The sequence below is a fragment of the Tauraco erythrolophus genome, chromosome 7, assembly GCF_009769465.1.
Source record: "Tauraco erythrolophus isolate bTauEry1 chromosome 7, bTauEry1.pri, whole genome shotgun sequence".
NCBI classification, from domain to species: Eukaryota; Metazoa; Chordata; class Aves; order Musophagiformes; family Musophagidae; genus Tauraco; species Tauraco erythrolophus.
The window spans coordinates 26,901,929-26,917,158 of NC_141471.1; the positions used below are offsets into that span (position 1 = coordinate 26,901,929).

Sequence of the window (15,230 nt, forward strand, 5' to 3'; positions counted from 1 at the left end):
TACCTTAATGTTTAAAATATTTTCCCTTTAAAATATTTCCAATTTCTAGAGCTTATACTGTCTAACAATGTTGGATTGAAAACTAAATTTTAGGGTGGGTTTTTTTTTCTGGTTTTATCTAGGGAGAAATTTCTTACTGTTACTTTGCCAGTTATACTGAGAAACTGACCCAAAATCTAACAAGCAGCACTTCCATGAATTTGTCTCTTTAAAATGATATTTAGTTATTACTGTTGTCTGCACCGTACATGTAAGACTAAATTCAGTAAACATTACTAACCATGCAAAAGTAAAGTATTCCTATTTTAGGAAAGAGCAGAATTAAGGCTTGCTCTTGATATGTATGAAAGCAAAATTCTCAGTCACATGATTAATCCTGTTCTCCAAGAATCCTGCCTCCATTAGGGTGCAAAAAGGCCACTCCTCAGTTAATCATCAGCTTTCCCATATATTATTTTCAAATTATTTTTCATCATGTCAGCCTTAGACAGATTTATAAAACATTGTTAAAACTGATCAATTTCCACGTAAACTTTCCCACAGCACTCACAAGTACAGCAGTGATGTGAAGTGTTGACATAAATGAATGGATTTCACGCCATTATAATTGATAAGACTTTACAGATGAAGAATTCAAGCCCAGAGAAAATTAACAGTGAAAATTAACAGCGAAAATAGCCACTCATTTTGGATGATCAAATTGAAATATTAAGGACTGGATTTTTCAAAATACATACAAACAGATTTTACTATGTTCAAGATGCAACTCCTATTGACCTCAGTTGCAGGTCTGAGTGCTCAAAATTGCTGAGAAGCACACTGCAAGTGCTAAGTTAAAACCCTAGAAAACTGCAACCTCTTATTAGTAAGAATATGTAAAAAAAAAAAAAAAGATTTAAGTAACTGTCTACTACTGCACAAGAGCGTACTGGAAACTGAGGGAGAGAGAATGCCCAGGGCAACATGCAATGCCTTCACCATACACCATCTATTCCTTTCCTGCTACTGAATGTTTTCCTGACACACTTCCCAACACCTGTAATAAAAAAGTTACTCTCCTGCTGAAGTACATATACCCTCTATCTGGCAAGGAGGGGCAGGGGGAACTCTTGTGTGAAAAACATGACTGTGCTATTAAAGATTAATAAAATGCAGAGATAACTTTGTTTCTTAAATTCATGGCGTGTGTCTTTATGATAAAAAGAAATTGTTAAAAGATCACTCGTGTCTAATTTCGTAGGTTATATAGCAGGAAAAGATAAAAATATCAATTTGCTAGCGTAATATAGCATATGTCTTTTGCATTAGAGTCTTCAAATTTCACTGCACGACTGTTGGCCACTTGAGCTAATAGAGCTAATCGCAAAGAAAACTGTTCTGGGGATCAGGGAGGGATGTAAAAAGGGTGTGAGGTAACAGATGCAGTGCGGCAATATGTAATGCCAGTAATTAATGTTACAGGTACTCTGGAAGGGCATGAAAAGAAGCAGAGCAGAGATGTCATGGCAGGGGACAGGCTCATGGGTAGCCAGCAATGCTGTCCGTGCCACTGAAGGTGCCCACAAAACCATCTGTGAGATACTAACCGTACGTTAGGAAAAAAAAAGCTATTGCTAAGAAATCTCTGGTCATATTCTGTCCATTCAGGAACTAGTGAGATTTATAGTCAGTATGAAGCCAGCTACAAAATATACCCAAACAAAGTAATTTTGTGCCTGGCTTCACTTTTCATAAAGCTGAGCAATACTACACTCAAGCAGAGAAGACAGCTCGCGGTGTTTCTGAGGGTATGGCAGGGAAACACAAGCTAAATGTGGCAGAACACTACAGGGGTGATGCGTATAAAGACAGTGAAATCCTTCGGCAGAAAGACTGGCAAACCCACCTTCTCAGGGGCTAAAGGGGAAGTGGGCAAAAGACTTCAGGTTGAATGGACGCTGATGTGGAAAGACCAGTCGAGGGTCAGCTGAAACAGGAGAAGAATGGGACAAAAAAGGAGGAAAAGTGTATAAAAAACATGGAGAGGCTTAAGTGGAGGATGCACAGGACAGAGATGTTTCCAGGCCTAACTTTTTCTACATCAAAATCTTGAAATTGCTGAAGCACATCAAATTGAAGCTTCCTCCCCTACCACCTTGTAATGATACTCGTAGCCTGTTATTCTTGCACTATTTTCTAATCCAGCACAACTCTTAGGGACTTGCTAGACTCTGGTTAATGGGAGATTAGTTGTAACATTTCTCAGAAGTGAATTCCCTCCCTACGAAACTTTCAACAGAATCAGATTTAAACTTGTTGTCCATTTGAAAAGGAGAAAAAGAGTATCATTCCTTGGTAAAATCCTTCACAAAATATTAAAGGTCGGAAAGAAATTTCATATAACCCATCGAATACATTTCAATTTTTAAATCTCCTTGAATGAAGTGAAAAACATCTGTCGAACACTAGGACACCTGTAAATGATCAATTAAACAATCTGTCCTTATCCTTCCTCATTCTTTAGGCATGACATTGCTCAGTTTTTGAGTTTATTTAGCTGTCAATAAGCAATTGTGCTGTAGGACAAGAAGCCAGTAACAGCTGCAGTGTAATTATAAAATAGGTATAACAAATAAAATTTCTCACAGATCCATTTGTGCAAAAAATAAGCAAAATCAAGCAGGTCTAGTGAGCATTAGGGTAATTGGAACCACTAGTGTAGAAGGTACTGCCCTAACACAGTAAGATACTGAGAATTGTGGTTGAAAAACTTAATTTCTTCTCAGTAAAAAAGTGTGGGAATAGGAACTGCAAATTAACTTGGTTCCACCCGATTTGTGGGGAAAAGTGGCTCCACGTAACAGCTTGGAAAGACATTTTGATCTGCAGTTAAGGAAATTCTTTTAGCAAACACCAGAGGTGGTGAGGGCAGAAACCCTGTTTTCCCCCGGAGTCGTTCAGGAGTGGTTTTGGGCAACTGCAGTTGTTGCTCTCTCCAGGTCTGCTGGGGTCATTTTGTAGAGGACCATCAGCAGGCAGGAGCTCCTCTGCAACCGGAAGAGCCAGGGGCAAGGCAGGCTGAAGCTTGGAGAAGCTCTTATTAGATAATGATGCTCTGTCAATGGCAAGGGTTTTACAGGAGCAATGCTGGGAGATTTCTGGCTTTCACAGAGATCAAATCCTTTGCAGTCTAGACTATTCTTTATCAAAGGGGTTATTCTTCACCAAAAGGGCTGTCAAGCATTAGAACAGGCTGCCCAGGGAAGTGATTGAGTCACCATCCCTGGAGGTATTTAAAAGACTGGCACTTAGGGACATGTTTTAGTGGTGGACTTGGCTGTGTTAGGTCAAGGGTTGGACTCAATAATCTTCAGGGTTTTTCCATTCTAAATGATTCTATAATCCTATTCTGTAAGACTAATCTTGATTGATGCCACATACTTTAAGCCTATTTCTATTGCTTTCTAAATATAGTACACATTTTTCCAAGACAACAGAGTTCTGAACACTAGTTTTTGTATAATAACCATAAGGCAAGTGGGTTGTAGCAAAATGACCTCCATTTGGAGCTCAGTGATCTGTGCTTTGCTTCCATCTCACTTTGCTATCACCAGTATTAGCAAGCACAACAGAATCATTGTTGACATAAAACAAGGGCTGCAGCTTTAGTTTAAATAAAAACTATGACATAATTTTTGAGTTTATGGCATAAACTGAAACCTGCTTAGTGAGGTTTTATCATTCTCCGAATTTAACACGCACATCTCCTTCTCAAAGTAAGTTTGGATTCTCAACTGTTTTTCACCAGACTGTTCATTTAGCTCTTTTGCTTTCCAAAAACCCTGACCTTGGTGTAAAACGTCATTAGATCAGTGACAATAGCTTTTACACTTCTTGCAAATATGGTAATTTATGAAAAAAAGATATAATGGACCAGAGAATCTGCAATTCCTACTACTTTGCAGTTGTAGCAGGAGGGAGTCAGGCATAATCTTCCCCAGTTTGGGATTTTTGCCCAAGAAAAATTTCACTCAGCAGTGTTATTTGACCAAATTTTAGCTTCTGAGGTCAATGACTTTGGTGGGTTTGTTTATGTCATGCCTCCAATGCATTTGATTCTTGTTTTGATATAAAGTACAAGCTACACATTTCCCATACTAGGAAACAGGTATATCTGACTAAGGGTATATGATGAGACTCCCAGGTGAACAAACATGCACTCTAAAGCACTCTGCTACAATACCAGTATCTCTTGTAGTATTTTAATTTAAAATGCTCAACAAAGTTGTAACGTAGATAAAGTGAATAGTCACTGTATTTTTTTTACCAAATAAGGTTTTCATTTTTAAAGAAGTAATGTGATAAACTTCATCTAAAACCGCAATTGTTATGGAGCCAAAACTCTTGACAAGGTATTTAGCTCAAAATCAAGGAAACCAGGTGACTGTATATGAAGTTCACAAAGAATAAAAGAAAAATTGTCCTTACATATGAATGAGGATGCACTACATTTGTAATATTATATATCCCTTCTGTTGGTATTTACGAAAACAATATAGAAAAAGTTAATTACAATAGTTTGTAGAAATACAAGTTTATCTAACGTTTGATCACAGGACATTCCCATCAGTGCACAGGACATCTATTTTTCAACAACTGCATGGATAACAAATGTATACTTATGAAAACTGCACCCAGATACCAAACAAATGTGCTATTAATGAGAAGACATTCTTTGGTTGATTGAAAGCCTAATTTAGTTTTAATGTCAATTACATTTATATATTACATACAAATTTTCCATATTAAGCACAAGGCATCACAGTGAACTGAGAAATAATGTATCAGCACTGCCTCAACACAATATATTTTTAGAGATGTGTAACAGCTTCTGTATAAACTTTGGTTCAAAACCTGTCCAGCCTTACCTGTTGAAAAGAACGCACAATGTACGTATTACTTAATAAAACGTGACTATATATATGTAATCGACACCCATGTTTTATATACAGATTATGTAAACACTAATTTTTGTCAGCTGCTAAAAGTTTATAGCTCCACTCTTAGAACAAGGTGACCCTATCTAATTAAAAGCTTTTAGGCTACTTTCCTGAAATAAAACATCTGACAATACGACACAAATACCTTTAAATCTATAAATTTTATAAAGACAAGTCACACGTCCACAACGACAATCAAACATAATTCACACTGTTTCTTACCTACAAGCAGAACATATATTTTGCACTGTAAGTCCCAAAAGAAGTTGGCTAAAGGGCTCCATGAAAGCATCCTGTCCCACACAAATGCCACCTTCTTCTCAGTGCTAAGCCAGAGCTTGGATCTGCAGCTGCTGGTTTATTTGCTAGGGAAATCAGCAATGAGTTAACAGGCCCTATCCTGTCCCCTGCCTTATGTCATTTGAATATGTGTATACAAAGAACAAAGGGAGTGGAGCACCTGTTAGATTAGCACCCATCTTCATTGCCTCTGACTTTACCATAACCCTTCCCCAGCAGCCACAGCAAATATGACACAGAATGTAATAAATGGGGCACAGAATACAAAGTACATTAAATTAATAAAAATAAGTGAACGCACCCAGAGTACAGGTTATACAGGTATCAACACCTTTTAGTCACACAAAAATACTGTGCTGCTAGACGATTGTGCTTTTTTCAAATTAGAAATGGTACTCAGACGTTTTTTTCAGATCTTATCCAATGATAGCCTCTCCTTTTCTGTTATAAAAAATACTAAACAGCTATTAAAAAGCCTTGCTTAATTTTTTTTTCTAGTACTTTCAAGCCTGTAACCTTTCTGTATTTTTTTTGCTTAACATAAGCATAACTCAGCGATGATTTTGTTCCCTTTCCCTAAACAACATTTAATGCAAAGTGTCTATACAACAACTTCAAACAAAGAATTCTATGGCTAGAGTGGACAGCTGACTACAGTTGTTGAGTTAGCTGCTGATTACTGTTTATTCTGCATTAACTTACATCGGTTTAAATTAATACTAATGTATGGTTTGGATTTTGTCCAAAGCTGTCACTCACTGTACAAATCAGCAGCAAACCAGGCAACCTTCCCACAGTTGCGTGTGCAGTAACAGTTCGCAACAGCAAATATTGGCAGCGACAGAGACGGTTTATCCATACAAAAGCACACTTTAATTCTTTGCTATACAGCACTTAGGCAGACTGTTATGGATTAAGAAATACTAGGCTAGACTGTCTCCCATCTTGTGCAAGAGGGACTTGTGGCAAGGAATTGCCGCCCCTCTCACTGCGTGCTAGGAGCAGGGGTCCTGCAAGGTGCTAAAACCCCACCAGAAGGGCTGAATACTCAATTTTTACTTAAGTTACAGGTTGGTCAAAATACTCAGATCCTTCCAGATCAAATGCAAGAAACATGAGGGTTCTTTCAGGTTAACAGAAAAAGTAGTACAGTGGTCCCACCAGACATAATGTCACCACCTGACATAAACCAGGAGATGAAGAGAGTGTTTTGCATATTCCCAAAGGCTTTCCAGGTCCACTGTCTCACCCCTCCTGAATGCTGTTGTTTATAACCTGCTTAATCCACCCAACCATAGGCCAGACATATCAGGTTGCAACCTTTTATAAAATCTGAGTTAGAAATTATTATCTACTTGGTTTCAACATGTAATGAAATACTGGTCACAGGTTCCAATTTTCTTCTTCCTGAAATGATGGGAGCTTTGATATCGTGATAAAGCCTGTGTTGGTACTTCAAATGCCCTAGGTGGGCAAAGAAAATACATAAATAAAAAATAACAGACTAGCATAGTTACATTTTTCGAGTAAGTGTGCCCCCTTATTTCCAACATTTGGATATGCTCTTGATGTCACTAACATGCTGCAAGTTTTTACACTGAACAACTCATAAATTAAGTGGATGCTAAAGATGTGTATTTTTTTTTCTATAGAATTCTAGCTTGTGCTGGTTGTTAAACTGCATTTAGACTTAATGCAAATCAAACCTCACTCCTTTTTAATAGAAGCAACTGCATTAAAGTAACTTTATTCACAGCACCAACATTCTGAACGCTTTTGAGTACTTCTGCAAATTGTAGTTACCTTATTAAGGAGAAGTAACTTTGTTACGTGCTAAACTTGTTAGAGGTTTTCCACAGAAATAATTACAGCTATTCCCACTGGCAGCCAGGAGTAATGAATTCGTGCTAAAGAACGCGGGGAGGAGACTGTTGGTCCTGACCTTCCCTTTGTCAGTGTGTCAGTTCAAACGGAGAGCAGCACGCCTGCTTTTACCCAACCTACCCTGCAACCATTTACCAGCCAGCTGGGGGGCTAAATAATAACGGGATTAGGAAACAGACTCCAGGAACTCCAAAAGGAAAGATGACCTTTTCTGCAGGTATGACTATGCCACAGTGGGTGCATTGGTAGTCTTATTATTGAACGTTGTCTCCAGCTAAGCAAAGATTATAGGATACATTATTCATTTTCTTGTACTGATATATAATAGATTTTAAAAGCTATCAGCTCTTGTTTTAGTTGAGCTCTATGCCACCCAAGTATAGAGACACACAAGCCTGTTTTGGTGATGCAAAACTGCATCACTCATGAACACGCCTGACAAATTTGCGTATAATGCCCGAAATAACACGAGGCAAACAGAAAATGGTCATTATTCAGGTGTATTTCCTAGCTAGCCTGCCTCTTTAGACAAAGCCATTTTTTTTTCTTCTCAGATAATTCCTTTCAAAGTCTAAACAAGCGAACTTTAATGTTCAAGCGCTCTACAAACACTGCCCGAACCCCAGAGCAACCCTCGGGCCGCCAGCGCCAACCAAGGCCGTCGCGGACACAGCGCAGGGAAGAGGCCAAGGCGGAGCAGGGATTCCGGCGGCGCGAGTTGAGCAGCGCTTTCACACAGCCGGCTGCCGCACCGCCGGCTCCCGCCACTGCTCCGGAGGGCTGTCGGAGCCCTTCCGCCTCCGCGGCCCGGTTCCGCCTCCCCGGGCGGAGGCACCTCCCGCTTCCTGGGAAGGGAAGGGCCGAGGGCCCGCCCCGCGTCTCCTCACGGTGCCCCGGTCCCGCCGCCCACGCGCCGCCGGCCCAAGGCGGCCGGCGTCCTCCAGGCGCGCCGCGGCGGAAGGGGTGGCCTCCACCCGCTCCCTTCTCCTGTTCCCGCCCTTCCGGCCGTTCTGACGGGGGTTGTAGTTGGGCGCCGCCGCCCTAGGACTACCGGTCCCAGGGAGCAGCGGGCGGGCCCTGTCAGGTGGCGTCCAACATGGCTTCCGTGTGCCCGCCGGGGCCGGAGCCCGCGGCCGCGCGGGGCTGCTGAGCGCTTTCGGGGCGGCGGCGGCACCGGCACTGGCAGAATCATGCAGAAGATCAAGTCGCTGATGACCCGTCAGGTGAGCGGCTCGGGTCGGGCGGACAGCGGGGTCCGGCGAGGGGCGGGTCCCGGGGGCGCCGTGCCCGGGCCCGCGGAGAGGAGGGTGCCGGGGCCCGGGGCAGGCGTGCGCGGCCGTGCCCGGGCACCCTGATGGGCCTCCGGGGCGCGGGCACCGCCTTCAGCCCCGCTTGTGGGGAGAGGGAGGTGTTGGTCTGCATCAGCTCCTGCTCTGCGTGTATCTAGCTTTTCTTTTTCCTCTTTGAATCCAGGACTGGAAGCACGCACAGGTGCCAGCAGGTAGCTTGTGCGGTAACAGACAAATCGGCGTTAGAGATGACACGGCTGGCTTGTGTCAGTTTCCTTTTTTTTCCCCCCACGTGATAGTTTCGGAGCGCTGGGCCGTGGCACTGTGGCACGGCTTTGTCTGACAGCAAACGCTGCTGGTCGAAAGGCAGGGAAGGCTGTGGCGTGCCAGCGAGGTGTGTGGGTGGGCACATCTTGAGAGTCTGCGAGAGTCGTTAATGTGTTTCTGTCAGCCCGCTTCTTTATACTGGTTATCTCTGGGATTACGTAGATCTAGTCTGCGTTTGGACCAGTATTTCTAAGATCGTGAGCCTTTTTGAAGGAGCGTAGTAGAAAAGTGTTTGAGTCATTCATGTATGTGAAATACCTGTAAAATAAAGTCTGTTTGCCCCTGTGTCTTTGAGAACTTACATTTGAGAACTTCAAAAAATCACTTGTGTCACCTTTAACCATCAGATATTCTAGATAGTTACAGAAAATGATGGGAGAGTTAGAAGCTGAACTTTGTTTTTTTCCTAAACTATGTCCTCAGAGATGCTTGTGCAGGAAACAAGGCTTAAAAATGGACACTGGCATGGAAGTTGAATTTCCAAAATGATGTTCTGCTCCCCTTCAGTATAGGGGTAAACAATCAGTTTTCAGCTTGACTAAGGAGTTGTGGGAAGCCGGCCCAGTGTGGAAATGTTGTGGTCTGGAAATGATGCAACATACGCAATTTTCAGCCTTTGGGAAGGATTAAGTTCCATTTAGCATTTGATAAGTGAAACGTTTTCCTGCTTCTGAAGATACGCTGCTAGTACTGCAGATTTCTGAGAGGACATGTGGGAGATTTCACATGAAGTATGAGAAGCTGCAGCAGTCACTTTGGTTGTTTGTTACTTTGAATTTCTGATGTGTAGAGGTGAGTCACTTTTGGTGGTGGTAACGGGAAAGGGAGGACGTTTTGAAATGATGCGCAAGGAAATCTGAGAATCAAACTAAAATGAAGAGGTTTTGCATCTTAGGAAAATGAAATAATTGTAGAATGTAGTAACCACAAGAGTGCTGAACTTGTAAAACACTTTATCGGTTTCAGAGGATAAATACAAACTTTTGCTTCATAAACTCACATAGTAATTGCATAGGTCCTTTCGTTTCAAAGAATGTGTAGGTACCCAGGGCCTGAAAGGAGCTTGGAAACAGGACCCTTGGCGCCAGCTGCAAGAGTAGGCGGGAAGTCTGCCTGAAACTCATGGCTAACGTGAACACTCTGAAGTCTCAAAGGAATCTGGAGTCAGAACCGTATCTGAAACTTGAATGTTTAGATTGACCTCTGTCTAGGGAACTGGCAGAAATGGGCTAAGAAGCATGTTTTGCGGTATTGCTTCATAAAATTATGAATGTGTTGGATATCCAGCAAACACATACTGAGCTGGTTAATTGATGATTCCTTTACGAAGCTTCAGTCTACTAGAGCATATTGTATTTATGTGGCTATATATGTTTTAAAGAGTAATAATTATATAAAGCAGCTAATGTGGATTATGCATCTTTTTCAGTTTGGTTATGCATGAGGAAAACCAGTCCTAATAGTATTGTGTGGTAGATAGACAAATATGCCATCAAGCAAATCTAATATGATTTTGCTACAGAGTAGGTCGCACTTAACTTGAATTCGATAATTTGATTGCATTAAGCTATTAAGTTAATGGAAGGAAGTATGTTATGTTTTTTGGATGGACGGGCATTTTTAAACTTGAAATCGCATCTGGAAGTTGAGAGGAGAATATAAATGAACTTTATGAAGGGAATGTTAGTGAACTCTACTGAAAAGGTACCCGTAGCAAGTTTGCCAATGACACCAAGCTGTGTGGTGTGGTGGACATGCTGGAGGGAAGGGTTGCCATCCAGAGGGACTTTGACAGACTTGAGAAGTGGGCCTGTGAGAACCTCATGAAGTTCAGCAAGGCCAAGTGCAAGGTCCTGCACCTGGGTCAGGGCAATCCCAAGCACAAGTACAGGCTGGGCGGAGAATGGATTGAGAGCAGCCCGGAGGAGGACTTGAGGGTGCTGGTTGATGAGAAGCTCAATATGAGCCAGCAATGTGCGCTTGCAGCCCAGAAAGCCAACCGTATTCTGGGCTGCATCAAAAGAAGCGTGGCCAGCAGGTTGAGGGAGGTGATTGTCCCCCTCTGCTCTGCTCTTGTGAGACCCCATGTGCAAGCAGGTACTGCGTTCAGCTCTGGGGTTTCCAACATGACAAGCACATGGAGCTGTTGGAGTGAGTCCAGAGGAGGGCCACGAAGATGATCCGAGGGCTGGAGCACCTCTGCTATGAAGACAGGCTGAGAGAGTTGGCGCTGTGCAGCCTCGAGAAGAGAAGGCTCTGGGGAGACCTTCTATCAGCCTTCCAGTTGTGGGGGGCCTACAGGAAAGCTGGAGAGGGACTTTTTACAAGGGCATGGAGTAATAGGACAAGGGGCAATGGCTTTAAATTGAAAGAGGGGAGATTTAGATTAGATCTAAGGAAGAACACTGGAACAGGTCGCCCAGAGGAGTTGTGAATGCCCCATCCCTGGAAGTGTTCAAGGCCAGGTTGAATGACGCTTTGAGCAACCTGGTCTAGTGGAAGGTGTCTCTGCCATGGCAGCGGGGTTGGAACTAGATGATCTTTAAAGTCCTGTCCAACCTAAACCATTCTATGGTTCTGTGATTCTTTATTGCAGCATAAAGTTGGAAATGCTTAGATGTTTGAGGACCATAATTTATACACCAATAGTCTTGCTTACGTGTTTATAGAATAAGGTTTTCCAGCCCCATGTCAGTCTAATTTATTAAAGGACTCATAGGTATATATTCAGCTCTAGGTAAGGCTTATGCATTTGATTGCAAGGTGCATAAAGTAATCAATCTTAACTGACTATTAAAATTCTTTTAAAGGGTCTAAGAAGTCCTCAGGAGAGTGTCCACGACCTCAGTCCCATTGAAAGCTTTCGGATTCCTAGTAAGGTATGATGCAGAGTCTCTCCACTCTCCCCCCTTTTTTATAATTTATTTTTCATTTTATAGTTAGGTGACACTTAATGTTTTTTGTTTTTTTTTTTTTAACACCAGGTTTTCTGTTCGTCTTGTTGACAGTTTTATTTCTTGCTGAAAATATTTTGAAATATTTTAATGAAAGAATAAAGAACTGTGAGACAAAACACTTTTGAGTTGTCACTGGATGCTGATCTTAATATTACCTCGATTTCCTGCTGAAATTAATAAAAAAAAAAGAAAAAGAAAAGTGCCTTTTTTCTTTTTAACCTTGCGAAGTAGATGCTGTATGAGTAGCCTATATAGTTCTTCTTTTCTTGATGTTTAGTCTCTTGGTTTTGATGCCATATGTATATTTCATAGTTCCATGATTTTATTCTTCAGCATATATAATTAACTTCATGTTTTACTTTAAATGTTATAACTTTATAATAATAATAGCTTTTTGGCTTTTTTTGGGCCTTACTACTCAAATGATGCCAGCTCACTGTTGTCTCACAAATCGTGCTGAATAAGCTGGGTGTGAGGGAATAATTGTCACAGTATTTGACTGCTCCTTATACCCTGTTGATCTGACTGGATGATTCACAAGACTTACTGTGGATGTTGTTTATTTTTTTCTCCTAATTTGGACTTTGCCTTTAACCAATGAGATATTTAAGTTACTGACTTGAATCTGTATGCCTTATTTTACAGTAGTTTAAAAACCAAAGCAAACCAAAAAACCCCTTGTGTTTCTTTGCCTCTATATAAGCACTGTGTAATATGTTGCCAAAAAATCACTCTTACTGTATATTTATAAAATCGAGTAACAATCTCTGAATTGGTACATAATACTCTATTAAACTGTGGCCAATATATTGATTTCAAAGAGCAAAAGTATTCAGTTGCAGTGATGGTGAAAGAACTCTTTCATCTTCACGGCTTGGATTTCAAAATTGCGTATTCCTGCCACCTCCAGAGGATCTAGTTTCAAACTGACTTTTTTGCCAAGATAACTATCCAGGTAAAAGTAGATGTAGGGTAACTTGGCTGGATTTTCATTCTTTAAGAGTTAGATGTTATCTGTCTGCTAAGCCTACGCCTTGTATCAATAGCAATGGGAAAACAAATACCTGTCAATAATTTGTGATTTTTTTCATACATTTATGTCAAACATTTGTAATGTGAAAACATTACCTGCAACTGTTCTGCAAACAGAATCTCATTGTAGTTAGGAATTCTGTGTCTGAAAAGACAGGATTGCATCAACATTAGAACTTGTCACCTGATTTATTTTTTTTTTTTAAAGCTGATAAAATTAGGATATTACTCTCTCTGTGCCACAGAATAAGACTTTTTTATTTTTCAGTCTTCTAGTATTTTTTGTTTCCTTCCAAAATGTTTTAGGTGAGTACTTCTCAAAATTCTGAGTTGCTTACGTTAATGTTTTCCTTCTCAACAAGCTGTATTGAGTGAAGCATTTACAAAGTTGCATGACTATGTGATGAAATGAAAGCACTAGATCACAAGAATTTTGAGTAAAATTACTGTGTTTTGATTAGTTTAACTCCTGGCTATAGTCCCAAGACATTTGTCATGGTAACTTTACTTCTAGCCCTTTTCTTTTGGAGGAAGGATTTATATGGTCATGCCTCCTTAACTTTGCTAAAACCTTTGTTGTAGGATTTTACTTTTTAAATGATGAAGCATCAGATGAGGCACTATAATATGTCTCCTGTCGCTGTGAGCATTGATTGAGATACCCTTTCTTGAAAACAGAAGTTTTTTGGGGTAGGGAGGGGGAGATACTGTCTGTGTTTGCCGTATGAGTAACTGTCAAGGAGATCAGGTTTTGATACTGCACAGAAGTTGAACGTCATTGAGCTTTTGGATATTGGTATTTGTTTTGAACTGAAGCTATGTTCAATGCCATGGCAATGTACTGATGTTATAAATCAGAATCATGTTATAATTACAGCATCAGGCAACTTTGCCTGGGTATGAGCTAATGCCCCTCAAAAACTATTTTATAATAATGGACAAATTTGGTAAAGGGAATTCACTTTTGAATGCAAAAGTAAAGACTAAAGAGAAGGAGATTTTTAAAGACAATGAGTAAAAGTGTAACTTCATACTGTTGCAGGCTGCTATTTGAAAGCCTTTGTTGCCCTCTGCCACCACATTTTAATAGCTGGTTTTGTTTATGCCTTTAGTAACAAAAGTCTCAAGCTCACCAGCCAAGTACTGTTTTGATGATAGAATGGTTATGATGCTGCACTTTTGTCATCACACTTCCACATTCAAAGTGGTATCTCCAGATTGATTTATGGCAAGTGTTATTGAACGTTTCAAAAGCTGAGTTAAAGCTACAGAGAGGTAGAGCCAGCATGAATTACCAGAGAAAAGCAGAAGCCATTGATAGATTATGCTAACTCTAGGGACAAAACCATGTTTTTGAAATGGGACACTGTCACACTAGCTCAGGGGTCAAATGAGAAATATGCAGCATGGGAAGAATATGTTGACATTGCATCCCCTGAGGGGAAAACCAGCAAAAGTATTTTGGGTCCTGATACCTGAAAGTTCTTGATTTGCTGACTGGTGGCTTGCTGGCAAGCATGTTAAAGTGATGACTCTGCTTCTCAATTTTTCATTTTTAAATGATTACATAATTTGGTACCTGGATATTGTATGGAATACCTCCAAGTGGATGCACTCACGTTAACCAGTACTCCAGTAAGTTCTGCAACTGTCTTGAAAAATTTCAATTCAGTTCTGTCATGTGAAGGCAAATCACCACCAAACTTGATTTACTTTCTGTTGTAATACAGACTCATACTGCCAGCTCGATTACACAGAGAAGTAAGTGTATAATAGTTTACATCTCTGTAATAGCCTATAGATAAGGCAAATCTGAACGGCAAGGCAGGATTTCTAGAAGAGAAAGTTGTCTGCAGAGGGATTTTTTGTCTTTTTTGATTGAGATACCTTACTTGATCTGTGTGCCCTGATCAGCCTGGGGAACTGTAATTCTTTTTGAGCCTTTCTTTTATTGTCATCTTAGTTGTTTCCCAAGCTGGTAACAGTTTTGTTTGGTAGATTTGGTTACGAAAGGGTGATAGGTATTTTGTACACTTGAATTCAAGTGTGTGGGGTTAATAATGAGTTGACTTTGAATTAGGTTTTGTGTATCTTGATGATAATCGGCTCATATGCAATATACAAATTGACTTTGTGGCTTATGGTTGTAAACAACACTGGAAGTTTATTTTTTAATGCTTTTTCTATAGATACAGAAGTGTGGCTTGCTTAGTCTGTGTGGGTTTCTATTTCCCCAAGAGTAGCTGAGTGCTTTTCAGGAGTGCATTAAGCAGTGGTGTGATTAGTATCTGTTCTATGGATCAGGCTTTGTTGTTCTCTACACAAGGAGAATTGTTTTCACAGAGTAATGTTTGTTTTGGTAGAATGAGGGCTTTTTAATAAGTACTCTGTATACATACTGAAGAAGGAAAGATCAAAAGAAGGTTCTGGGCATTTCATGTGAAAGATAAGTCAATACCACA

At 40.6% G+C, this 15,230-nt stretch overlaps 2 protein-coding genes across 3 annotated transcripts in view; one reads left to right on the forward strand and one right to left on the reverse strand.

The window, feature by feature from the left end:
* Positions 1-5,286, reverse strand: part of HEPACAM2 (HEPACAM family member 2) — a 23,582-nt gene extending 18,296 nt beyond the window's left edge. Inside the window, exon 1 of the mRNA XM_086614528.1 lies at positions 5,202-5,286. Within this exon, the coding sequence (XP_086470654.1) occupies positions 5,202-5,271 (70 nt within the window). The 5' untranslated portion in view covers positions 5,272-5,286. The remainder of the gene's footprint in view (positions 1-5,201) is intronic.
* Positions 5,287-8,307: 3,021 nt separating this feature from the next.
* VPS50 (VPS50 subunit of EARP/GARPII complex) overlaps positions 8,308-15,230 on the forward strand; it is a 92,909-nt gene continuing 85,986 nt past the window's right edge. For both annotated transcript variants that reach the window (XM_086614543.1, XM_086614544.1), the window contains exons 1-2: positions 8,308-8,386; positions 11,590-11,658. In XM_086614543.1, coding sequence (XP_086470669.1) covers positions 8,354-8,386; positions 11,590-11,658 — 102 coding nt within the window. In that variant the 5' untranslated portion in view covers positions 8,308-8,353. The remainder of the gene's footprint in view (positions 8,387-11,589; positions 11,659-15,230) is intronic.